Source organism: Manis javanica, chromosome 10, assembly GCF_040802235.1.
Source record: "Manis javanica isolate MJ-LG chromosome 10, MJ_LKY, whole genome shotgun sequence".
NCBI classification, from domain to species: Eukaryota; Metazoa; Chordata; class Mammalia; order Pholidota; family Manidae; genus Manis; species Manis javanica.
Window position 1 is genome coordinate 52,686,496 of NC_133165.1, and position 27,500 is coordinate 52,713,995.

General features: G+C 40.3%; 1 protein-coding gene across 8 annotated transcripts in view; it reads right to left on the reverse strand.

Annotated features, from left to right (window-relative positions):
- Window positions 1-27,500, reverse strand: part of DNAH3 (dynein axonemal heavy chain 3) — a 216,719-nt gene that overhangs the window by 33,098 nt on the left and 156,121 nt on the right. For all 8 annotated transcript variants that reach the window (XR_012122282.1, XM_073215466.1, XM_073215470.1 and 5 more), the window contains 10 exons: window positions 18,627-18,730; window positions 16,147-16,441; window positions 15,127-15,306; window positions 11,694-11,817; window positions 11,448-11,604; window positions 11,071-11,214; window positions 9,475-10,141; window positions 8,015-8,180; window positions 6,236-6,452; window positions 4,464-4,646 (listed from right to left, as the gene is read on the reverse strand). Coding sequence is in view for 7 of the 8 variants with exons in the window: in XM_073215466.1 (XP_073071567.1) it covers window positions 4,464-4,646; window positions 6,236-6,452; window positions 8,015-8,180; window positions 9,475-10,141; window positions 11,071-11,214; window positions 11,448-11,604; window positions 11,694-11,817; window positions 15,127-15,306; window positions 16,147-16,441; window positions 18,627-18,730 (2,237 nt within the window). In the remaining variant the exon portion in view is untranslated. The remainder of the gene's footprint in view (window positions 1-4,463; window positions 4,647-6,235; window positions 6,453-8,014; window positions 8,181-9,474; window positions 10,142-11,070; window positions 11,215-11,447; window positions 11,605-11,693; window positions 11,818-15,126; window positions 15,307-16,146; window positions 16,442-18,626; window positions 18,731-27,500) is intronic.

Here is a 27,500-nt window from a genome sequence, read left to right on the forward strand (position 1 = left end):
CTAGAACTAAATAGTGGTGTTGGTTGTACAACTTTGTAGTATACTAAACATCTCTGAGTTGCATCATTTTAAAAGGTGAATATCAATGGTATGTGAATTATATCTCAATTTAAAAAAGACTTAACGTTGTAAGACTTTAGAACTGTAAGGGAGGGTTACTTCATCTAATCACCAAACTGGTTAGTCACAGCAACAAGTTCCAGGCCTGGGCTCCTGGCCCCTCTAGTAACCTGTTAGTGAGTGATAATTTTACAGCTATGATTTCACAAGAGAACATTGATTCTTAGACAAAGCAGCATGTGTTGAAGTCTATATGCTACAGGTTTACTGTGATAGGCCAACAGAATATGAGTGTGTGTGTGTGTGCACATGAATGTATACACGTGTGTGTTTATTGTGGATTCTTTGTTTAGGTTTTTAGCTATTCTTATAAACTTTTAGTGGTGTTTTATTTGGCTTCATTATAATAAAAAAAAAACACCAGCCCTCCACCCCCTGCAAAATGAGCCACATCAGATGTTACAATATCAAAACGGAATGTCTGCTTCAGACGGCAATAATGGCTCACTCCCAGGGTCACTCAGTTTGCTTCCTCTTCAGTTTCAGGATATGTTCCTGAGCATGAGTCAAGAGGAAGAAGAGATACCAGTCCCTGCTGTTTCTCACGGTCAGCTTCAGAATGGGCTTGGTAGCAGAGGAGACCAAAGCTCAACCACAGCTTTGGATTTTAAGTGGATTTCAATAATCTCAGGTGCCCATAGCTTCGTATTACTTATCGAGAGTCCTGTGTTGCTTTTTTATAACATGCCAGACAATGGTAGCACATACATGTTTTGTGCCTCCCAGTGACCTGGTAGCTCTGCTTCCTTCCTAAGATGCAAGGCCTGGGTTCCAGCAAGCTTGTTTGTCAAATGACTCAAAAAGCTCTAATTGTAACATTCTCAGCCCTGTCTCTCCATCAGAGTCACTGAGCATTTAGGGTATCCTCATGGTCAGGCCCACACCCAGAGAGTCTGATTCATTCAGTTTGTGTGGGATCTGGGCATCTGCATCTTTAAAATTCCAAAGGTGATTGCGATGCTCAGTTCTGTTGAGACACTCTGGCTTACAGTCTTGAAACACCAAAAACAGGGCAGGAAGCATCAGACTTCAGTGCTCAGTAGGGGAATGGCTACTGATGGATGAGGCCCTTACTTAAAATGGTCATTAAAACAGTTATATGACATTGTGGAAAACCACGTGGGATAAGATGTCAATGAAAAAAAAAGCATGATGCAAATTTCAATTATGCTGTGATTTCAATAATGCAAAATTACCCACATGTGTAGACAGGAAGGGAAACTGAAAAGGTGTTAAAGCTGAGTTTTTAAATATTCTGTTGTATATGTTATTACTGCTACATCATTTGTTTCTATGATAAGCATTGATTCAACAGTGCAAAAAGCAACAGGGCTGTTTGAGGGGTGCTCTGATGAAACATAATCACTCTGCAGTAATTTTGGAATCAGTTATTATCCTCACTGGGGGGAAAGAAATGACTCATCAGCTTAAAAAGAAACAACCACTTTAAGCAAACTGTTGTACTTGGGAAGCAAATGTTTGGGGCCCTTTCTCTGCCAGTCTCCTAACCTTCTCTGCACAGATTCCACTTGCATTGTTGAGCCTCCACCCTACCTTAGCCACGATGCTGGGGGCTGTCCTGTGGTATCTTATTCCTAGGGGTGCAAGGAGATTAGAGAATATTAGCAGTCCTCATGTGGAGAAGGACTGTAGCCCTGAGAGGTTCAGGAAGAGGTTTTGGTCCTCAAGAAAGCCTCAGGGAAACTCAGAGCAAGCAGAGGTATTTTTCCTCCTCCCTGGACAGTTTTTTCCACCTCATGACTCACCTCTAAGATGTCACTCCCAGCATGCAGGATGAGATGGCAGAATAGCACACCTCACCCTTCACACTGAAACCCGAGGTACTGATTTATTGCCCAGGAATGAGTGTGGTAGGTCATGTCCTTGTAAATCTCATGTCACCTCCTGTGTCTGTCCTGCTCCAGCAAGTCACTGTTCTGCCCTGATCTTGTAGAATGGAGTCCTGGGTGTGATGGTACATACATGTGGCACTAGGCTGGCCTTCATCAAACAGACAATTCTGCCTGATGCAGGGTAAAGAACAGCTGCTCTGGAGAATAGCTAACATGAACCATGAAGCTCTGACTGTGTGCTGGACACACACTACAAACTTCCCATGTTTTTCTCTTAATATCCTGATGTTATAGATGAGGAAACTGAGGTTAGGAAGGGGCAGAGCAAATATTGAGCCCTGACGTACCTGATACTAGTATAAAACCACAGAGGAGTTGCAAATTCACATGCCTCCAAGGACAAAGCCAGTGATATAAGTGTGAGAACCAGGCTGGCTGGGGCTTTGGTGAACTGAAACATGCATGGGGCAGCATCTATTCACTGTTGCTGTGGCTGCAACCCCAGAATACAGGCCCAAGGTTACCATAATGCTCAATTTTTTCCCTAAAGAAAAGCCACAAATTTAGAATTTTTACTTGAAATCCCCTTATTTTTAAAAGTGGTTAACTGATGCTGCAGATTTTAAAAAAATACTGTGTATGTCATAGTGTATGTGTGCTCCCTACTTGCCTGTTTGCAATTTCTGAAATAATGGTCAGAGGCAGCAGCTTTGGAATCAGAGAATACTGGGTTTGTATGTGGACTCAGTCACTTTGTAGCTATGTGACTCCAAACAAGTCATTTAAGTTCTTGTACTATGATTTCCTCCTCCATAAACTGGGAATGATACCATTTGCCTTTCAGGGCTGTTAGGCTAAAAGGTAATATAAATCAAATAGAGGTGAATGCAGTCTTCATGAGGAAGGAATTCTGTCATGTTCACTCCTATTTCCCCAGCCTAGAAAGGCACCAGCACATAGTGAGTATTCAATAAATATTTGTTAAAGGAAGAAACCAAAGAAACCACTGTGGTGCTGCTAAGAAGTAGCTATTATGATCATCCTGTCATAGAATGACAAATCATCTGCTGGATCATGGTGCTTGGTGCCCCATGGTCACCATCTTTTATGGTCCCACTGGCCTCCCATCTGTGCCACTGGCACTGTAAGTAAGCACCTCTCATCCAGGACATTCGTTGTGTGAATCTGAAGTCAGGAATTGGATCCATGGGAATCTACAAGAGGCCAGGTCTCAGGATTCATCAGAGAAAAGTCAATCTGGAAGGCCTGTCCTTTTCGAGAAAGTGCCCCATGACCTATTTATCCTAGAAGCCAGACACAAGCTACTTTCTGTTCAAGCTCTTACTTAAAGAATGGTCAAAAGAATTTTCTAACTGCTAAGTGGGAGCATAGGGATAAGTATCTTAAGCTATATGCCAAGAGCCTTGCATTCTAAACCCACTAACCAGCTGTGCAACTCTGAAGTCATTTCACCACTGAATCTCAATATTGTTGACTCTCAGATATTATTTCTTCCTAAGTCCAAGGTCATTGTGATACTCAAGTGGAATTGTATACTTTGAAAGTGCTTTGAGAAATATATAACATCACATGAATGTTAATCAGATTTTCTTCTAAAACCTGAATATAGGGCTATTCTTCTTTGGTACAAGAATCACCTTCAAATGGGATCTTCTAGGTTCAACATTGACATTCAACAATTATTTATTCCACACCTATGACATGCCAGGTACATTTGAGCAAAAAGATGATGAAGGTGAATGAGACAGCCAGGGGGACAGCTAGTGCAAGAGCCCTGAGGTGGGATGTGCCCTGTGTATTTATTTAAGGAACAGCTAGGCAGCCAGTATGGCCAGAGAATAGTAATGAGAGGATAGTAAGAAGAGATGAGGTTAGATCACACTGGGTCTTGTAGACCTTGACTCTGAATGAGATGGAGAGTCCAGACCCTTGAACAACACAGATTTGAAATGCACAGGTCCCTTTCAATAAATACTGTAGTAGTGTAAATATATTATCCATTCCTTATGATTTTAATAACATTTTCCTTTCTCTAGCTTACATTATTATAGGAGGATATAATACATATAATATACAAAATATGTGCTGATCAACTGTTATGTTATTGGTAAGGCTTAGTGTGCAAACAGTAAGCTATTAGTGGTTAAGTTTTGGGGCAGTCAAAAGTTCTATGTGGATTTTTGACTGTAGGAGAGGTCAGTGCCCCTAACCCCTGCATTGTTCAAGGGCCAAGGGTATTTGGGAAACAGTAATGCTTCCTGGAGACAGCCAGACATCACAAAGACTTGCTTCTTCACTTACCAACCAGTGATGCTGGGAAGGTCATCTACCCTTTTCAAGCCGCACTTTTCTCATCTGCAAGATGGGCATGACCACACACATTCTGCAGGACTGTGTTAGGCTCTTGTGAGAAATGGACAAGCCCTTAAAATGCTGGTTCCCTCCCTGCCTTTCCTCTCAGCTCCTAACCTTGATTCCCTGAGCAATGGCGGCAGCAGCATTGGCTTCTTTTTCATCTGCCTGCACCAGAAATTTCTTAGTATCAGCTTCTCTGGTCTCCTCTTCAATTTTCACCATCATTTTGTCAGTCTCCTCAGAGGTATGGATGAGCTGCGGCTGGAGGGCAGTCAGTTCTACTTGCATGACTGCCACCTGCAAGGAGAGGTGGGTGGGAGGGGTGCAGGCTGAGCCTGTGTCAATGCTGAAAATGGCACAGTTGACAAGAACTGAAATGATTCTCCAACCTACAATTTATGCAGAAAATTCTAATGATTTTAATGTGGTACTGGGTATACATTCGGCGGCTGGAGTTTATTGCTTTGACTTTCAGCACTTAGTTATTAAGTTGATTCTAAGTGTTATAGTTACCAGGCACTGTGCTAAGCACTAAAAATGTAATGGCACACTTAACATTTTCTAAAAAGGTGTTGTTTCCTTTTGTGTTGAGCCTACGTTCTACTGCTGGGGGCAGGGAAAGAGACAACAAAGGCAAGCTAGGAAAAAAAACAAAACTTCATCTTTTTAAGGCTATGAAGGAAACATATACAACTGAGATACCTGGGACAGAAGGAAGGTTCAAGGCCATTTTTTTCCAAGACTCTCATGCCCTCTGAAACGTTCCTGCCTGGTGGTTTTCTGGCCTCCACTCAAATACCTCTAATGATAGGGAGCTTACCGCCTCTCAGGAGAATTGTGCTGTTTTTCAGTAACTAGACCATTAGACCTGCCTAAAGAGTTGTAATCTGCCCCCGTGCAGTATTCACCCACTGGTCCTGATTCTGCCTTTCTGAGGCAGCTCAGATTCATATTTCATGAGGCTGCACCCTCTCTTGCCAGCAAGCCCATGTGACAGGAGCATAACATGCTGGTGGCTGGGAGCACATGCCCATGTTCATGCAGACGAGTCTCGTTTGGGGCTGGACCATTCCTACAGGCTGATCATGAAGCTGCATGACTGTGGGCAAGTCGCCTGGGCCTCCCTGCACCTTGGTTTCTTTTGTATAACACGCTGATGACAGTACTTCCTCATGCAATGCACAGCGCTGCACAGGTGGAAGGAATGTTAATGGGCACCCTTGTTCTCTTTTCTGGTCTAGACTGTCTCAGGGTGCTGATCCTCAAACAGCACAGTTTGCTCACTCTTGTCTGGACAGCCTCCAATTTTTAACATCTCTCTAAAAGCCAAGGACCCTGCATTGGAGCCAGCACCCCAGGAGCAGAGCGGCAGAGGCCACCCCTGATGCCCTCTGCCACCCCTGTGCTGTAGAGTTGGTGGATTTGCTGCACTCAGTGACAGGTCACCCTACTGTAGACTGTCCAGGTACCCCAGTTCCTTACTGATGCTGGAAATTCATGTCTTGCAATGGTTCCCATTTTAGATGGTTTGTCAAGGGGCTCCAAGCACAAATCAATTACTTATGTACATGCCAGGCATTTTGCTCAGGGCTGTACCTGTATCAGCTCAATCTTCATAATATCCCTATGAAGTAAAAACTGTTATTGCCTTTTTACAAAGAGGAAACTGAGGCCCCAAGAGGTGAAATAACATTTTCAAGGTCCATCCACAATGAACAAGATATCAAAATCTTAAGTACAGACAGAATCTCATAGGACTGGGTTTAGTGAGGTGAGTTCTGCTGTCTTTATTTGGTGCCCTCTTAAATTCTGTGCCTGAACAAGTACCTCATGTATCCACCTAGTCCTGGGCCTCTCTGTCCTTGTTCTATTTGGGCAGTGCTCACCTGTGAAGCTGCAAAATCGAGTTTCTGCAGGCCTGTCAGGTAGCGGTTTCTCATCATATCAACCTCTTGCCTCTTGCTATTCAGGAGTGTCTTGAAGGTTAGGATCAATTCAAGGTAGGAGGTGGGGGTAACGTAGTTGCGTCTGCGAAGCATGTTGTAATAATCGAGCGACAGCTGCTTCACACTCTCCTGGAAATATTTGCACATGGAGATCACCCTGCCAAGGACACAAGGGTGATTAGGCAGGCCAACTTCCTCCAGAGAGACCACAGATGTGAGGATGAGACAAGGCACACACTAAGTATGGCCTGCTAGAATCCAAAATTCTCAGAAAACAGGTCAACAGAGATGCAAGAAGGATTAGGGAGGTACATATTCTTACTAGAATGATTTTTGAGTAAATAATTTCTATCTCTGATCACATTGGTGAATCACCAGGGCTAAAGCAGTAGTTCCTAACCTTTGGCAGTTCAGTGAAGCCTCCTGACTTTGCAGAGTAATATTTTAAAATGCATAAAATAAAATACAAAGGATTACAAAGGAAACCAATTATATTGAAATAATTTTCAAAATATTTTAAAAACCAAATTTGTGATATTATAATATATGTGCTTTGTATCAATACTTTAAGTCAGGCTCAGCAAACCTTTTCTGAAGAGCCAAATAGTAAAAATTCATAATTTTTAGGTCACATGGTCTCTGTGGCAGCTACTCAACTCTGCAGTTGTAGTAGTGTTAAAAAAAAAGGGCATGGCTGTGTTCCAATAAAACGTTATTTACAAAACAGGCTGGGAAATGGATGTGGCCAGTGGATCATAGTTTGCTGATCTCTGCATTAAATAATAAGATTGGGCAGCAGGTCTAAAAACTACCATAATTTTGAAGGAAATGATATACTAAGTATCTGTAATGACTGAACAAGTTATAAAAAAAACTGATTCCTATTGGTAATAAGCCTTGCTTGTTAAACCTACTGAGATTTACTGCCTACATCTATCACTGAAGGAAATGCAAAATTCCAGTTGGACATCAGTGAAATGAAGATGTAATTTTTCTTCACTCACATTCACTGACCCTCTGAATTCTAGCCTATAGAGCCAAGATAAACATCTTCTCGAGAAACTTGGGCAGTGCTCACTTGCATGACTAAATTCCTTAAAATGGAATTTAAAGTCATCAACAGTCTGACCCCTGCCTACGTCTTCATTTTCCATTCATCCACTTAATAAGCAGTAATTGAACCTACTGCATATCAGGTAATTGAGTGACTATGTACCAGGCACCGGGTGGGCACTAAGGATATACAGGCAGACAAGGCAGTGACATAACCTCTGCCTTCATGGGCATCCAGGGTGGTTGACATTCACATCCCTTCCCTTACTCTAGCCAAAATTAAGTGGATTTCTTTTTTTTGTATATCTGTGCTTTATACATAGAAGAGTAAGTTTTTTTCACTCTCACAAGAACCAGTTTTCATCCTCTTGACAGCGTTATCACTCCTGTTGAGAACGCATGCTCCTAGACTACTGAACTGGCTACATTATTACAGTCAGGTCCTCATAACTATGACAACAGTGTGTCTTCAAGACAATTCCAGACAATGAAATTTAATTCTTTGCAGAGGTATGTCATTAAATATTTAACTACATGTGATTTCAAAGTATAAGACATTTTCTATATATACATTGAGAGACCATGAAACAAAAAGAAATAGAGCCAATATCTGGATTTTCAGTTTGGAATATCTGGTTAAGCTACTAAAATGCAGCTAACACTTACTCTATCCGAATACTGTCATCAAGTTCCACATCTTCCAGAAATTTGCTGGCCACCAACTCTAGGGCGTCTGTGGGCCAGGACTGGAACCAATCAATTGTACAGCAATTGATCAGTGAAGGGAACATCCGCAGGCGGTTCCGGAAGGCATCCCCAACTGGACTCATGGCTGATAAAAAGTATACTCTTGGTTAGTTCCCTTCCTCCAAGATAAGGAGTCCTAATGGCGCAGGCAGTCTTCTCAAGGATTCTGGTAGGGTAAGGGAGGTTGTCATGTTTCTATTGGTTCTCCAGGAATGTAACTGGGAACAGTCACATTGAGTGTTCTAGGAAGTGCATGAGAACCATCGGATATTTTCATGGAACTTTGTGATGGAAATGCAGTATATTATAATAGCCTTCTGACTGGTCCCCTATACTCATTGTTGTCCCACCAAGACCCTTTGGGTCACTTAGCCAACGTGGTTTGAGCCCCTTGATCACTTTCTCTATTTGTGCTGACTCAGACCCAAGAGAGCCATGGGTACCCCCTACATAATTACTTACGGAAGTTACTGTGAGAGCCATCAGCTTGTTTCTGACCCCATCTCCATCCAACAACAAATTTTGGCTTCTATACTCCAAATTCCATTCATTTTTTATTTAGACTTGATGTGGTAGGAGGAAGCATGATTCATAGGTGGAAGTGTGAGGAGGTCAGTGTGGTTGAAAAAGAGAGAGAGAAGGAGAAGCTTGGTCTGAGATAAGAGTGGAGAGGACACAGGGGACAGTATGGCAGGTGGCCTTAGAAAGCCACAGATTAAGAATTTTGGTATTTATCCTAATACAAAGCAATTCAAGTGTTTTGTGTGGGGTGTGTGTGTGTGTGTGTGTATGTGTATATACACAATGATCATATGATCATATTTGCAATACCTGAAAAAATCCTGGATCAACAGAACAGAAAGGTCTGTAATGGACAAGAGTGGACATAGATGGTATGGTTAGAAAGCTGCAGAGGTGAGATCTGGGTGAGATGACTGAGGCTTAGCTCATTGGAAGGTGGCGGTGATGAATGTAAGTGGGTGGCTCTGGGAGTACTAGCAAGGAGATAAAACTGACAGGACTTGGTAACAAGACAAAGAACACATTAAACACAACCTCTAGGTTTCTGGATAGATTGGGGATGCCATTCACAGAGAACTTCAGATGTTGCTCTGTGAGGCCAGCAGGGTTATGTACTGAGAGGAAGGAGAGGGTTCAGGGGAGAACTCGGAGAATTGAGGAAAAGTGGAACAGGTGCAAAATAGTTGTTTGGGAAAGTGGAAGTATACACAGCAGTTCCAGGCACTGACCCCTGGGGAAGGGCCTTGGCTGGATCAGTCCTGGGACCACTGTAAGAGGAATTGTTTTAGGGCACCTCAGGAGACCCTGTAAAATCAGACAAAAAGGGAAGTCTTTTTTTTTTTTTTGTTTCTTCTTACCAAGGACAATGTGAAGGTTCTTTTTCACCCTCTCAATAAAGAAATTATACATAGAAAGAGGAGTGACCTCGATCTTCTCGCCTTCTGTCCTAGCTGCTGTTTGCATCTTCTCCACAAGGTCTGCCTTCTCATCAGCTGGGAAGATGTTGGGCACATCACCTGTGTTCAGAAGCATGTTGATGTCCTCAATGAATGACTCATCCCTGATCTGGTTATCAGTGAATAGGAACACAGTTGTCTTGGTGGCCACACCGACCTGCAGCATGATCTTCTTCAGGTCTTCCCGCCAGTCGTGGCCTGAATAGTTCTTAGTGATCTCTATCTGGTACAGCGCATATGAGTTCATGAATGTGGACAGCTTGCTGGCACTCTGCCGCCCACTGCCACCAATGCCCACCAGCAGCAAGTGGCCTTTGTCCTGCTTCAGGACCCTGCAGATCCTGGAGATGTGCTCAATGGCGAACCTGAACATGACCAAAGACATGGGGGCCTTGCTGACATTGTTGAACTCATCAAGGTAGTGTTCCATGACCACCGTGAGCTGTTTCAGGTCAGTGATCTCATCATAGATTTTTTTGTCACTTTCTGGCTTGAAGAAATCTCCAAAGAAGAGGCTACGGATATTATCATCTATAATCTTTCCAGTGGGTGACAGGTGAATAAGAACCTGTGGGAAAGATAGGTCTCAGTCAGGTATTCAGCCCGTGGCCCAATTAGGATAGCAGAGGGAGGTTACAGAGGAAGCGAACAGGAGATGTGTTTGTTTCCTCTGAGTACATTCTTCAAAGTCATGGTTCAGCTATAGTTTTTTTTTAATTTGATAATTTTAAAGACTATGATGAAAGAACATTAGAGAAAAGAGTGTGAAAGAAAAGTCAGTCTGTTTGCTAAGTGGTTAAAACACTGGTGATCAGATTGTAAGATCCCGAGGCGGTGGTTGGCACCATTTTTTAATGTGCTTGCTCCTTCACCAAATAGAGGTACAGGTGCTACCCCTGGTCCCTCCCCACTCTGTGCCTAGAGTAGGAATGTTTTGGATGCTTCCTCTTTGTGATACCAGAACTGGCAGTGCTTCTGCACTTGGCCTCTGGCTAGAACACAAAACACTTTTGCAGATTTTCTATGGAGAAATAATGGCTTCAAGAAAAGAGAGACTGAACTAGATAAGGCAAATATATAGGCTTAAAATGACTTTTCTTATAACAAAATGGAAAAGCGGAAATATTTATGAATGGGAAACTGTGACAACCTTTCACTTGGGCTTTCCTAGGGCCTTAATCATACCATGATTATTTGTGGTTCATTTCTCAACTTACAAATCAATTGACCCTAAAGATGTATTTGAAGTTATTTATAAACAGTAAGATCATATACCACTCTTAATGGATCCAAACTTATATGTTACCATGAAAGTGAAGCAAAACTGAGCCAAGTATAATATCGCCAAACTAAGTAACTAGTTGACTCAATACCATTTTCTGAGATTTGGAGAGCAGAGCTGTGAGTATCCACTAGGAAGAATCTGAAATCTAAGACTAACATGGTCAACTCCTTGGGACCATTTCCATGGCCAAATGATTATAGAATCTGGCTTACCTTCTCCATTGTTTGCTTGAAGCAACTGGAAGTGGTTTCCTTCACCATGTTGAAGAAGACCTGCCTGTCCTCATTGTCAATCAGACGGTCACAGAAGACCCGATAAACCTCATGGATCCAAAGCCGGATCAATTTTTCTACTTCCTGAAAAATCCAGAGTTATTTATTTGAATGAATGGAGGGTGGTGCTTGAGGTGGTCGTTCTCAAACAGTTTCTAAATCTTGGGTTGATGTGAGGATTAAACAAGATAATGCTTATAAAATGCTTAGCACAATGCCTAGCACAGAAAAGTTAGCCAATACTGTTATCATTGTATATTCCATGTAGCTGACGATACTGTTGAATGAATTTGATAAAAGAAATGATAGTGGCTGACCTGCAGGTGGGTGTGAGGGCAAAGCAGTACCCCTTGGATCACCCGTGAGAAGTCCCGCAGGTTAAAGACATAATGGGACTTGGAAGGAGTTGGCAAGAAATTCTCCACTGCAGCTTTATAAATTGTCATAGTAGCTTGTACCAGCATCTTTCCATATCTTTGGAGAAGGAAGAAGGTAGACTGGTCAAGAAGAAGCCAGAACTGAAGACCTCAGGCCAATATCCTGAAGACAGAGGAGCCTCTTACCTTAAGAACATCACTTCAAAACCTCTTCCAAAGTGCCAGTCAGTGATAGAACTGAAAATCTTGGTTAAAATGTCATCCTGGAAGGCATTGATGGAAACAATATTCAGATGGCGAGTGAATCGTCCTGGAAAACATGCACACATGTGAATGTACACACACTCACACTTACCTCCTGGGCCTACTGATCCTGGGATTTGGGAGAGTTGGTTGTCCCTCTGCCTTAATGTTCTACAGCTGTGCTGCCCAACAGGTGACTACTGAAACTTAATTAACATTAAATAATGTTAAAAATAAATCTCCCCAGTCTCATGAGCCACATTTTAAGTGCTCAAGAGTAACATGTGGCTAGTGACTGTTATATGGCACGGTACAGATATAGAACATCTTCATGATTGCAGAAATTCTATTAACAGAGTTAGTCCAGTGCTCAAGATTGTTTTTAAAGATAAAGGTAATAGGTGATAATTGTAAAACAATCAAACAAATCAGAAATATTTTTATACAAAGTGACTATCACCTTTCACTTACCTCCCACACAGCTAATCCATTCTTCCCCCCAAATTAACCATTGTTACTTTGGTATCCTTAACATATCTATACCTATATCTGTATTTATATACCTGGTTATCTAATGTTAGATGCCTATGTATTTATATTTATATATATCAGTTTTATTGATATATAATTTAAACACTTTGCAATTCACCCATGAAAGTACACAATCTAGTATTTTTTTAGTATTTTAGTTGTGCAATCATTACCACAATCAACTTCAGAACATTTTCATCACCCCCCAAAAAATCCCTTATCCATTAGCAGTCACTCCCCATTTCTTTGCAGCCCTTGGCATCTCCATTTTCCATCTCTATAGATTGACCTGCGTATCTTTTTTTTAAGAAAAAAAGTTTTATAACATGAAGTAAAACACAGATACTGAAAACCACAAAAAACAAATGTATAGTTTACTAAATCACTGTAAGGTTAACACCCTTACATCTACCATCCAGGTCAAGAAAGAACTTTGCCAGCCCTCCTGGAAGCCCCTTCTCATATCCCATCTCAATCATAGCATCATTTCCCTTTCTCCCTCCAAAGGTTACCACATCCTGACTTCTACAGTAGTTGCTGTCTTGGATTTCTTTATGGTTTTTATCACCCAAGTATGCAGGTCTAGACACCAGAGTTTCTCCTGCTAATTAAAAAAAAAAAACTTGATATGTCTTTAAGGTCTCTTTGAATCCATGTGCATTTTTGAATCTGGTGCAGTTCATTCTGTTCCTCTGTCCTCTATATTTCCTTCTGATTTGCAGTTGGATTTGCAGGGATTTACCAGACTCAGTTTCCCCATCTCTTTGGCCAGAATGTAGGTGATGGTACGTCTTTCATCAAAAGGAACATGGTGATGTTTCTCCTCTTGTGATGTTGGTAGCTACTGATGCTCCATGGCTAGATCCATTTGTCATGAGGATTGCAAAATTGTGACATTCTGCCTGTATCATTTCTGTTCCATTTATTCAATGGAATATTTTTATAAAGAGACATCACCCCTCATCTAGTATTTGCTTATACAGTGGTACACTTCATATGAGAAAGTCAGGATAAATTCTAGATGCTTTCCATTTATTTACCCATTATCCGTGAAATACTAAATTGATTCCTTATCATCTTCTGAAAATGACCAGCTATTATTGTTTAGACTCATGGACTTGTATTTTGATAAATTCAATCCATTATCATTGTTGAAGCTCAGATTTTCCCAATTTAGCCAGTAAGAGCCTCCTTATGTTGTCAATTGAATCCTTTTGATATGACTCTTTAGTCTTTGAAAGCTTTCTTATTATCTGGTGCATCAAGCAGTTATAAGCTTATCTTTTATATTTCCTGCCCAAGACATGCAGTCAGCCATTTCTCCAAGAAGCCCTGGTTTCTTTTAGCAGGAAATTGGACTTCAAAAGCACAACCTGGGTGCTAGGCATGCTCAGTGTTAATGAATTGGTTATTCCTTTCTATATCTAGTATATCAGTAGACATTATGAATTAGTACTGATATTTCAAATTTAGGACTACAGAGCTTTTACTTAACTTCATCTGTGTTACATTCTGATTTCCTTTCTTCCACACAAGACCCCTGATTCTCAAGGACACAAGGAACAGTAGAAATACAAAATTCCATAATAACTTATTTGCATAATCCTACTTTACATATATAACACTCTTGGAATAATAATATAGTACAACTACCAATTATGATAACCGGAAATAGTTAAGACTTGTACATGCTATCTGCACTCCCTCTCCATTTTCAATGGTTCTATATTTATATCATCAGATCATATAGGCTTTACATATTATAATCTCTCCCATTTAGTCTTGGTTCAACAAATATCCATATCTTTAATGCTCATTACCAGGTGTTATATTAATCTCTTTACAATAATTTTGATAATTTGAAACCCATTCTCTAGGAGATTCCCAAGACAGGGCTCATGGAAAGAAGTCTCTGAGTTCTTACATGTTGATAACAGCTTTCCTTTTATACTTGAAGGTCAACTTTGCTTGCCATAAAATCCTTGATTCTTTTTTATATTTCCTTGAGAAACTCTATATGTTACTCTATTTTCTCCAAGCATGAAGCATTACAGTTGAAAAATCTTAAGATGATCTAATTTTATTTCTCTTATAAGTCATGTGTCTTTTTCCTAGATACCCAAAAGATTTTTTCTTCTTCCCTAAAGTCCAGTAATTTTATTAGTGTATGTCCTGATAGTGATCATTTTTTATCTTAGGTATACAATATACCAAATCAGATTTCCCTGCCCACTTTCCTTACTTTACAGAGAAAGTTAAGTGCCTGAGGGGAGAACAAGGTCACAGAATCATAAGTCAGGAAACAGTATTAAAATTCTTAAGCAAGGATGTATCTCAGAATTAAAATACAGATTCTGGATGGATCAAGTTGCCCCAAAGCAAAATAAAGTTGTGAACTGTAAGATGGCAGGGTGGAATCTTATTTGTTTGTTTATCATTTTGTTTAGGCCACTTTGGGTTAGTTATTCTACGTCTGGCAATCTGAAGAATTTTAACAAACCCAACAGGTGAATCTGTTGTGCACCCCCAGGTTGAGAACCTTTGATCTAACTCCCCTCTGGAACACCTGCTGGCTGTACTGAACTCTCCTTTTCATATGGGACTCTTTGTGCCTCTAGAGGCCAAAGACTTCACATTCTCTTTTCATCTTCCTATTTCATACAACATCCAACATTAAGTCTTCAAATGCCACTCCCTAGAGTTAACCCAAACTCATCTAGCCACAGCTTAAGCACACTTTTCTCCACCCTCAATCAGGACAGAGTGCCCTGCACCAACCGACCATCCATGAAGGTGTCTGGCTCTGCTGGGGGATGCAGGGAAATGAACGCTCTCTTTCACGTACCAGTGATGTCATTCCTTCCTCCCCCAGGGGGGCCCATGGCTGTCACAAGCAACACATCCACGATGTCCAGCCTATTTGTGTCCTTCTTGTCAAACCAGTAACCGTGGTCAGTCCATTGTCTCAGGAGCTCAATGGGCGGCTGGGCCCCGTACACCTCTTTGGCTGGCATGTTGAGGTCATCTGGGGAAAGAAGCCATGACCATATGTTGTAAGGCAAAGAGATTTTCTGCTTTCACAGACAGCAACATAGTTTTTCCTCCATGGGAGAGCCTGTGACCAGTCATCCCATCCCCATCCAGGTAGGGCTCAGCCAGTGGACATTCTAACCATCTGGGAAGAGGGTTTCCTGGGGTTTGGCTCTTCTGTATCATTGAGATCTCTGCCCACTGTGACTTTAAGGGTAATGATAATGAAAATGAGGGTTAATAACCTCACAGGGTTGTAAAGCTCAAATGAAATATATGAGGAAGTGCTTGGTAAAAGATAAAATCCTGGGAAAATTCAATATGCTTATTTCACAAACATTTATTTGGCAACTACTAGGTTTCTTCATTTACTGATAACACATTTATCTCACACAAAAGGCAGTAAGAACCTTATCATAAAGTATGTGTTGCTTTTGGAGATGCAAGAGGGCAAACACCCTTCTGGAACTTCCCACTACCAGGTAACCTCGCCTGATGGAAGGGTCCAGTTCATCTCAGGAGAAACTGAACGCCTCCTTCAGGCAGAAAGGCCTGAACCACAACTTACAGCAAACACTTGGTAGTGAAAGAAGGAAAGGAAAGACAAAACTAAAGAAGGGAGGAAGAGAGGGGAGGAGTGGAGAGGGGAAGAAGGAGGAGAAAAAGGAAGGAAAAAAGGCAAAGGGAAGGAATACTAAATTATGTTAACCAAAAATATTTTCTCTCTCAGATAGAGTAAAAGGACTGTACAGTGGCCCTCCAAAGGGAGGTTCTGGTTTGCTGCAGCCCAGAGTGAAAGAACCTGGTTGTGTCCAGATCCAGGCCAATGCCTTACCCACAAATACCACTGCTTTCTTCCCTAAGGGAGGTCCAAAAAAGCCCTTCCGCCGTCGATCCAGCTTGGACATGATGATATCCTGGGTCTGATTGGCTGAAGTTCTGGCAGAGAAATTGATGCAGTTGGGCAGGTATGTATTTTTGGAAAGGCAGAGAAGGAAATTGTTGGTGATGGCGGATTTGCCAGTGCCTGTGGGCCCCACAAACAGCATGGGAATCTCATGATCCAGGTAGGTTTTCAAGAAGAATGACTGCCGGGCTGTCTCCATTGTGGGGATGATGAGTTCTGAGACCTGTACACAAAGACATGGGAAAGTCTTGGTACTCAGCCCAGGAGGCTGGGTCTTGGTATTCAGGAGACTAGAGGTCCATCCTTATATACATTCAGTTCTGACCCTTACTATCCTTATGGCCTTGAGTATTTAACCTCTCCAAGGGCCTCAGTTTCTTTATCTGTGAAATGGGATAACAATAGTGCCTAGTTCACTGAACTGTTCTGAGGATTAAATGAGATTGTTTGTGTAAAGATGGGCCTGTTTTGTAGATAAGGAAACTGAGGTCCAGAGTTCTGTAACTTTCCCAATTAGAACAGCAAGTCAGTGGAAATGCAGGGATTTAGATCCCTGCTTGTTTGATTCCCAAGTCTATATCCTTAACCACGGAACTGTCATATTATAAATACCAGTTTCAGCAAGGATCAGTCTACTGCTGCTGCCCTCAAGACTACTGCTCTCAACCAACCTGTCTGCCTCACCCCAGGCAAGGTCCACCTCCCGTATGTTACCTACACTGCCCAGATTCCCTATGCTTATTACTGATCTGCTTTTCCCAACACTAGATCCTTGGTTCTGAGACCCACCCTCACTTAACCCCTTTTCCAATATGGAAATTGCAACACTCTTCCTTGTATTCAGACCACAGTTGGACTCTAAGGGCTTGGTCTTGGGCTCCTGGAACTCCTATTACTCTCAGTAGAATATCTCACCTTAGCTTGCCTGAGCCTGAATCCTGTCATTAGCCATTTGACCACATACAGTCCCTCTACAGAGGTAGAGGGAGGGGCAGGGAGATTTATATCATATGCAGAACTCTCGATATATGTGTAGGCTGGAAGGGGAACAACTCCATTGTGGTTTATGTAAATGGGGCCCCTAAAGAAAAGCTAGACCATAATGTCAATGGCACCAAATGAATCTGTGCAGCATGGCAGCCCTGTGTATACTGGCAGACAGCAGTTAGCTTCTTTTGATAAGTAATTTGCTCAAAGGTAAAGGAGCAGACAGGGAAAGGGAATTGAACTGAAGAGGGAGAGAATTAGCAGTTGTTGGGCTATGGATGTTTTGCCCATATTATCCCTTGCAGCCTTCCCAGTAACCCTCTGAGGCAGATGTATTATTAGCTCAGTTTTGGGAAAAACTAGGGCTGTCTCACTTGTCCAAAGCCACCTAGCCAATAAATGGTGCTGAATGTATAGTCAGGCACAAGATGCCTAGTTTGCTACCAAGACTGGGAACTTAAAGCAAGTTGGGTTTCAGAGATTTTTGTTTTTCAGGGACTAGAACAATTGTTTGACAAGGGAAAGTTCCCAGAAATGAAAATCTTTTCTGCATTACATTCTTTTATTTGTATGAATTTGGCACAATTTCCAACCCCTGTAATTTAGGTGACTAAGCTCTTTTAGGAGAATTGAAATTCTGAACCTCAGTGCTGGGTTTCTTCATAACATTCAGCCCCCAGGGTGTGTGCTGAACTCAGCACACATTTCATCCCTGCTTATCACATCTTCTCCATGAGCAGCTGTGGTCCTGTGCCTGCTGTCTGGCTTGATTGTCAATATTCCCACCTTTCATCCAACACCTACCACTCTGTCCAGGACCTGAATGACCTACAATCACTCCCAGAAGGACAATGCATGTCAGCAGATACTGCTTATTGAGGCATAAGAATGCACATCTGGAAAAATTTCCCATAAGGAATTAAGAGGGAGTTGTACGTGAATCATCTGCTACCCAGCAAACTTGCTCATTACAACCTGTTTTTCTAAGAATTCTGATCAAGGAAATCTTTCTCTGGGGATTTTAAACATAAGGAAAGGATCCTTTTTGGCAGAGCTGTTTGAGAGGTGGACTGATGATCATCTGGCATTATTGGTAATGACAACAATGCAATCTAGCACATGGTTTCTGCCATGTGTTAGTGTATACTGCCTATAATCCTTGCAACAATAATTTGAGTATTTTTTCTGCTTTTGTATAGTTGATTATACTGAGGCAGAGACAGTAAGGTCTGAGTAAGGAATCAGGGGCTTTCTGATTCTAAAGTCTATGCTTTTGAACACTTGTTTGAACCAGCTCATGCTTGAACCCATTTCTAAAGAAAGTTCTTAAAAAGGCTAACACAGAACTTGAATTCCTCCACCTTGGAGAGTATTTGGGTAATTTTGGAAAGCAAATTTCCATGTCAAATACCTCTCTTTACCTTTGCATTAGCTGGGATATTTTCCTCCTCTTTAGTGATATACTCTGTCCATGTGAACCAATGTCCACCACCTTGCTTGAGGAAATAAAAATCATAGATGCTTCCTGGACGCAAAGAAACAAAACAGTTTGTTATCACAGCAGGGGTTTATATGTCATATTTGAGGCATTTACTAGTTCAGGCAAAGGTATCTGAAAATGGGTAATTACCAGTACTGGCATAGCTGTGGTGAAACTCACACATTATCGGTAACTAAAAAACAACACCTTTTAATGGATAACGCCTTTATTATTTGTATAAAAAGTATAGTTGATTATACAATTAAATTATTTTTAATAATGTCAACAAGAAATCTTAGAAAGGACAACAAAAGGCAAGGAATCACTCCAAATTTCACATCCAGAAATAACTTTTGAGGGCAATCCTTCCAGCCCACTCTCTAGGCACATAACTACAGGTGAAAGGACAAACATATGAAAGAGAGGATTTTATAGAAATGGGGTCATTTGATATTATATATTATGCTTATTTTATATATATATATATATATACCAATACATACATTATATTAGTAGGATATTAATTTATATATTCTATTAGTATACATATTACATATTTTATTTTATATAATTATATATTAAACAATTTAAAAATGTATATTATGCTATTCTTGTATATTATATATACTATTTTTAAAAATATAATTATACTGTTTTTCTTGTATTATTATTATATATTATACTATTTTTAAATAAATATGTTAAATTTAACTTTACCTAATTATAGCAGAAGGAAAGGTGACTAAGATGAAAGTGGAGGACCTGCTGAACTTCAGAGAAATCATCATTCACTACAAGAGACACTGGCTCCCACAATATGCTTTTTTTTTCTTTAATTGAGGTAGAATTGACATATAACATTATATTAGTTTAAGGTGAACAAGTAATGGTTCGATATTTGTATATGTTGTGAAATGATCATCACAGTCTAGTTAACATTTGTCACCATATGTGGTTACAAAATTTTTTGTGTGATGAGAACTTTTAAGATCTATTCTCTTAGCAAGATGCTTAATTAAAAAATAATTTAAGCCATTCAAGGCTTAAAACTATTATGCTTTATTTTCCTTTTTATTGTGAAAAAATGAGAAAAAGGAGTATAACAAACCGCCATGCACCTATTATCCAGCTTCAATAATTATCATCATTTCACAATTCTTGTCTCATCCATTTCCTCACCACCAACCACTGCTGTCTTCATTTTCCACCCTCCCTCCCTCTTTCCTTTTTTCTTCTTTGAGTATTTCAAAGAAAATCCTGACATATTTCATTTGTAAATACATGTGACTCAACATTAGACCAATTTCATTCATTCCTCTCTGAACTATGAGGGGATTAACTCACTCTGCCTCCCATCTCCTCTCTTCTGGTTCCTTTTGTTATTGTTGATGATAAAACTTTTAGTTTGTCAGAGTTTTTAACATATTTTATTCTGCAACCATAATTTTCCCAATCCCTAGTCTGAGGTCTATATTTAAATAGATTTGATTCTCATATTCAGGGCTTTTAACACAGATCATTTAAGAGTGTTAGCTGGTTGACTTTTTTTTTTTTTTCCAAGAAGGGATTATTGGTACTCAATTCTCTCAGTTCTTCCATGTTTGGGAATGTCTGTTTGCTACTTCTGCATTTGAACAGCAACTTGGCTGACAGTAATATTCTTAGGTCTCATTTTCTTTCCTTCAGAACTCTGTTCTGGTTCTTCAGACCCACTGTTCTATGATATCTCCTTGCATTCTAAGTTGCTGTAAAAAAATCAGATATTTCCCATCAAATATTTCCCCTTTTTTTGACTTTTTTTTTCCTGTCTGGATGCCTGACAGAATCTCCTTTATTCTGTAAGCCCAATAATTGATCAGGTTATATCTTTTGGTCAATTATTGTGTATCAGTTTCTCTTGAAATATAGCATACTCTTAAAACTTATAGAAATCTGTTCATTTTAGGAAACATTTTTGCATTTATATCTCTTTATATATTATCTATATTATTTATTGGTTTACCTACATAGGGAATTAGCATTGTATGGCCTCTATATCAATCATATTCTTTATAATTGCTTAATGTATCTGTCTTTTTCTTTCATAGCAAGTGTAATTATCTCAAACCTTCCCCCTAAGCTATTCATTAGCTACCTAGACTTGTATGCTTTATTTCTCACTGGTTCTAATTTATTTATCAGTTCATTAAGGTATTACTTGGTTCTCAATTTGTTTCTTTGGTTTTTCAATCCCTTTTTTCACCTCAACCACAAACTCTTAAAAGACAGCTCTAGTAAGATATAATTGGCCCATTTCAAGTGTATAATTCAATGATTTACTAAAAAATATATGTATATGTGAATATACTAATATTCATAGAGTTGTACATCCATGACTCTGGCCAATTTTAGAACATTCCATTACACCAAAAAAGAAACACCATACCTCTTAGCTGCATACCCCATGCCCCACTCCCCTTTCTCACCCTTCCTCTCCCTCCAGACTCTAGGCAACCACTGATCTACAGTCTCCACAGATTTGCCTATTTTGGACATTTCATATAAATGAAATAATGTAATATGTATTCTTTCATGACTGGCTTCTTTCACTTATCATGTTTTTAAAGTTCATACATGTTGTAGCATGTATCTTATTTCCTGCTATTGCTGAATAATATTTCATTGTATGGCTATCCTATGTTTTATTTATTCATTCATGAGTTGATGGAAATTTGGATTGTTTTCACCTTTTGGCCATTATGAATAATGCTGCTATGAACAACTGTGTGTAAGCTTTTTGTAGACCTATGTTTTTGTTTCTCATGGGCATACACCTAGGAGTGGAATTGCTGTGTCATATGGTAACTTCATGCTAACTTTTGAGGAACTGTCAAATACTGTTTTCCAAAACCGCTGTACCACTTAACATTTCCATCACAGTCCTGAGGGTCACAATTTTCCCACATTTTCTCCACTACTTGTTTTTCCTCTTTTTTGTTTTTCTCATCTTAGTTGGGAAGTGGTATCTCATTGTTTTGATCTGCATTTCCCTGAGGACTAATGCATTTCCCTGATGGCTAATAATGTCATTTGCTTATTAGTTGTTTATATCTTCTTTGAAGAAATGTCTATACAGTTACTTTGCTCATTTCTTTTTATTTTATTTATTTATTTATTTGTTTGTTTGTTTACTTATTTACTTTGCTCATTTCTTAACTGGGTTTTTTTCTTTTTATTACTGAGTTGTTGTACTTCTTTATAGACTCTGGATTCAAGTCCCTTATCAGATATGTGACTTATAAAAAATTTCACCTGTTCTATGGTTGTCTTTTTCACTTTCTTGATGACCTCTGAAGCACAAAAGTTTTCAATTTTGGTGAAGTCCAGGTTACCTATTATTTTATTTTGTTGCTTGTGCTTTTGGTAGCTTAAGAAACCACTGCCTAGTCCAAGGGCATGAATATTTGCACCTATGTTTGCTTCTAACAATTTCATAGCTTTAACTTAAATTTAGGACTTTGATCTATTTTGAGTTAATTTTTGACTATGGTATGAAGTAGAGATCCAAATTCATTATTTTACATGTAAATACTCAGTTGTCCCAGCACCATTTATTGAAAACATTACTCCTTTCCCATTTAATTATCTTGGTACCCTTGTCAAAAATCAAGTTACTATAAACGTGAGTGACTTATTTTGTATTTTCAATTCTACTGAATTGATCTACGTATCTACCCTGTTGCCAGCACCACACTATTCATCTATGAGCTTTTTAAGAAACTAAATTCGTGTTATTTCTAAGTTCTTTCAATAGAAATATTTTGTTTTCTAGGTCATGTTTTCTTTTAGATTCTCCCCCACCCCCAATTATTTACAGTTTCCATATCATTCTTGCTCTGATATAATCAGATAAGTTCATCTGAACATTTTCTCCAAAAATATCTGGGCGAGTTTACCTCCCCAATTTTCTTGACCACATTTCAGTGATTGGTGTGTAGCTTTCTTTTCTGCAGCCTGAGGTTACAGGGATTGGATATGTCCCACACTCCTGCAGGATTCAGCTCAGATCCCTAACCTAGCATGGAACTCTGGAGGAAGCAAACACTGGTAGTTTCTTCCACTTCTACTAAAGTCCTAGAGAATTATTGCAGGTGTTTCATGCTTAAGGGTTTCTCTTAGACATTGTTCACAACTGCCGAGTCATCACGGTAATTCACTTTTCTCCATGTTGGTGATTATCAGTGAGGACTCTTAAGAATTTTGTCAATTCATTCCTTTTCCTCTCAGTGTTACTCTTAGGAGGACAATGGGGTGGTAGGTTCTGGGTTGGGAGATGCAGCATGACAGATCTTTTATTTCCCTGTCCACCATTTTTCAATGGTAATGTTTTCTTTAGTTATTGCTGGGGAATTTTTAGGCAAAAAATTTGTTATTGTTATTTCATTAGGTATGACAGGAGGCAGCTTCTGTTAGCCTGCATCACTCTGCAGCTTTACCTAGAAGTCAATCGGGTATAACACTTTCAGAAAGCAATCTGGCACTATGCTTACAGAGCTATAAAAATGTTCTCTAGTCTTAGTCAGAAATTCCACTTCTGGGAATTCATCATAAGGAAATAATTCATAATGAAAATAATCTCTACACATGAGTATGCTGCACCATCTGTGATAGCAAATATTTGGAAATAATTTACATGTCCCACATTAGGAGACCAGTTAAATTGTATCTTAGAAGATGAATGGGATATCTGCAGCCATTAAAATGATGTTTGTAGAAACTAAGTATTAACATAAAAATGCTTTTAAGAAACAATGACAGATAAAAGTAGAAGAATAGGAAATGGAATATATGTCACTAAGACAAAGCAATGAAAGCAGGTGGACAAAACAAAATATGTTTTGAAAACTGAAATACTTATTATGATGGGGTGGTATGAATAGAGATAATTATTTGGCTGCTTTTAATGAATAGAATTGGATTGCTTTTACAATGAAAAAGGAGACACCAAAAGCATGATTCAGAAAAGCACTTGTCCCCTTACTTGCCTGATATTATCAGCTAGTATAGAGCTAATTTGTGGCTTCACACAGGAACATTTAGGCCAAAGACAAAACTTTCAACTGAGTAAAAGTAAATTTACCAGTTGCATGACCCTGGCCAAGGTTACCATTTGCACACTTATAATACAGGCCTAATTTATGTCAAACTTGGAAAAATTACCATGGAGGGTGAATGAGATATACCTGTCAAACATTTAGCATAGCTCTGAGCACACAGAAGGCACTTGAGAATAATTAGCTGTAGGTCTCCAGTTCCCATTAGAGTAATGGCTCTCATTCATTCCTCACTGTGATTTTAACTCAAACTATGGTCCCAGTTCAAGGGCAGAAAGTGGAGAACAGTAGAAATCCAGGAAGACAAATGACTTCTATTACCTTTGACCATCTCACCCCCAACTCTTCACCCCACTACAACTCTGTATTCCTCCCCTTAGCTTGGAAGAATAAAGCAAACTCTCAACAGATAAGTGAGTTTTCAAAAGGCATACAGTGAGTGGTTGAAAGAAATAGTGCTTTCTGGACAAATAAACTACTGGGTTGACAAACAAGGATCCATGTCAGAAGATGTGAGCCCAACCTTGACAGAATCCCCCAAAGGCCTGTTCGCTATCCTTAAAAAATGTTCCACCAGGATCCTGACAGTAAGATGGTGGCATGAGTAGTACACAGGAAATCTCCTCCCCAAAACATATATATTTATGAAAATACAATAAATACAACTATTCCTAAAAGAGACACCAGTGGATGCAGTACAACAGCCAGGATACATCTACATCTGTGAGAACTCAACATCACACTAAGGGGGTAAGATAAAAGCCACGGTCAGGGGGACCCGAATGCTCCCCCATCCCAGAACCTGGCGGGAAGAAAGGAGTCAGAACAGGGAGGGAGTGAAAGCCCAGGACTGCTAAACAACCAGCTCTAGAAATCCACACCCAGAACGCAGACACAAGGTGCATGGGGTGCTGGATATTAGAGAAATGGAAAAGCAAAACCTGTGGGCAGGTTCCCGCAACCGCTGCCCCTGAGACAAAAGAAAAGTGAGTGCTTTATGCAAGTCTTAAAGAGACAGAGATCCCATAGCTGGATGAAGTCATCCTGGCACACTTAGCCAGCAGCTGGAAATCCTGAGGAGCCTTAGGTGCCCTAAACCCCAGGGAGGCAGTGCAGCTCTGAAGTCCCTCATGGAACTAAGCAGCCTGCCAGTCATTCCTCCAAACGGCACAGACCCCGACACACCGGCCCAGTAGCGGGAGAGTGGCAGCGCATGCCGGGGGCGGCAGCACTGGAAGGGACTGGGAGCAGATCGCGTGCACCAATGGCACCAGAGGGGACCAGGAGAGGCTTGTGCGAGCTCACAGCAGCGGTGACCAAACAGCCCAGGTACGGCTCACTGCACCGGCGGCAGTGGAGCCAGAGGACCCTGGTAGAGGCCCACGTGGGAGAGCCCTGGGCGCACCTGCAGCAGAGCCAGAGGGAGCAGGCGCGCTCCCAGCAGCCGACCAGAATCCCAGCCCAATACATAGTCACACGGGCCAGACCCAAAGGCTGCTGCTGGCACACAGCTGCCCGGCAGGGGCACCGCTATCATGGAGGAGTGCACCTGGAGTGCCTGCCACTCCCAGCAGGACTCCGTGCTGCACTGATGGAGACCCCACCCATAGCAGCTTAGGGGACTAATCCAAGGGCTGATTCAGGAGTGTGGATAACTGACACAGGCAGTGGAGAAGGGCAAGGCATCCATCAAGGAGGAAAGGACTTTCTTCTCCTAGCTGACACACCCACAACCTGCCTACAGCCACCGCTATCAACATGAAAAGGCAAAAAAATTCAGTCCAGTCCAAGACAGTTCAGACAACACCTGAGAGAGGATCTGCAGAGACAGAACTAACCAGTCTCCCTGAAAAATAATTCAAAATAAAAATCATAAACATGTTGAAAGAGCTGCAGAGAAATATGCAAGAGCTAAGGGATGAAGTCTGAAGGGAGATTACAGAAGTGAAACAAACTCTGGAAGGATTTATAAGCAGAATGGATAAGATGCAAGAGGCCATTGATGGAATAGAAACCAGAGAACAAGAATGCACAGAGGCTGACGCAGAGAGAGATAAAAGGATCTCCAGGAATGAAACAATATTAAGAGACCTATTTGACCAATCCAAAAGGAACAATATCTGCATTATAGGGGTACCAGAATTAGAAGAAGAGAGAAAAAGGGATAGAAAGTGTCTTCTGATAGAAGAAATAATTTCTGAGAACTTCCCCAAACTGGGGGAGGAAATAGTTGCTCAGACTATGGAACTACACAGAACTCCCAACAGAAAGGACCCAAAGAGGACAACACCAAGACACATAATAATTAAAATGGCAAAGATCAAGGACAAGGACAAAGTATTAAAGGCAGCCAGAGAGAGAAAAATGGTCACCGACAAAGGAAAACCCATCAGGCTATCATCAGACTTCTCAACAGAAACCGTACAAGCCAGAAGAGAATGGCATGATATACTCAATGCAATGAAACAGAAGGGCCTTGAACCAAGGATACTGTATCTGGCACGACTATCATTTAAATATGAAGGAGGGATTAAACAATTCCCAGACAAGCAAAAGTTGAGGGAATTTGCCTCCCACAAACCACCTCTACAGGGTATCTTAAAGGGAATGCTCTAGATGGGAACACTCCTAAAAAGAGCACAGAACCAAACACCCAAGATATGAAGAATGGAGGAGGAGGAATAAGAAGGGAGAGAAATAATCATCAGACTGTGTTTATAATAGCTCAATAAGCAAGTTAAGTTAGACAGTAAGGTAGTAAAGAAGCTAACCTTGAACCTTTGGTAACCACGAATCTAAAGCCTGCAATAGCAATAAGTACATATCTTTCAATAATCACCCTAAATGTAAATGGACTGAAAGCACCAATCAAAAGACACAGAGTAATAGAATGGATAAGAAAGCAAGACCCATCTATATGCTGCTTACAAGAGACTCACCTCAAATCCAAAGACATGCACAGATTAAAAGTCAAGGGATGGAAAAAGATATTTCATGCAAACAACAGAGAGAAATAAGCAGGTGTTACAATACTAGTATCAGACAAAATAGACTTCAAAATAAAGAAAGTAACAAGAGATAAAGAAGGACATTACATAATGATAAAGAGCTCAGTCCAACAAGAGGATATAACCATTATAAACATATATGCACCCAATACAGGAGCACCAATATATGTGAAACAAATACTAACAGAATTTAAGGAGAAAATAGACTGCAATGCATTCATTTTGGGAGACTTTAACACACCACTCACTGCAAAGGACAGATCTACCAGACAGAAAATAAGTAAGGACACAGAGGGACTGAACAACACACAAGAACAGATAGACCTAGAACAGACATGTATAGAACTCTACATCCAAAAGCAACAGGATACACATTCTTCTCAAGTGCACATGGAACATTCTCCAGAATAGACCACATATGAGGCCACAAAAAGAGCCTCAGTAAATTCCGAAAGACTGAAATCCTACCAACCAACTTTTCAGACCACAAAGGTATAAAACTAGAAATAAATTGTACAAAGAAAGCAAAAATGCTCACAAACACATGGAGGTTTAACAACATGCTCGTAAATAATCAATGGATCAATGACCACATTAAAATGGAGATCCACCAAAATATGGAAACAAATGACAACAACAACACAAAGCCCCAACTTCTGTGGGACACAGCAAAAGCAGTTTTAAGAGGAAAGTATATAGCAATCCAGGCATATT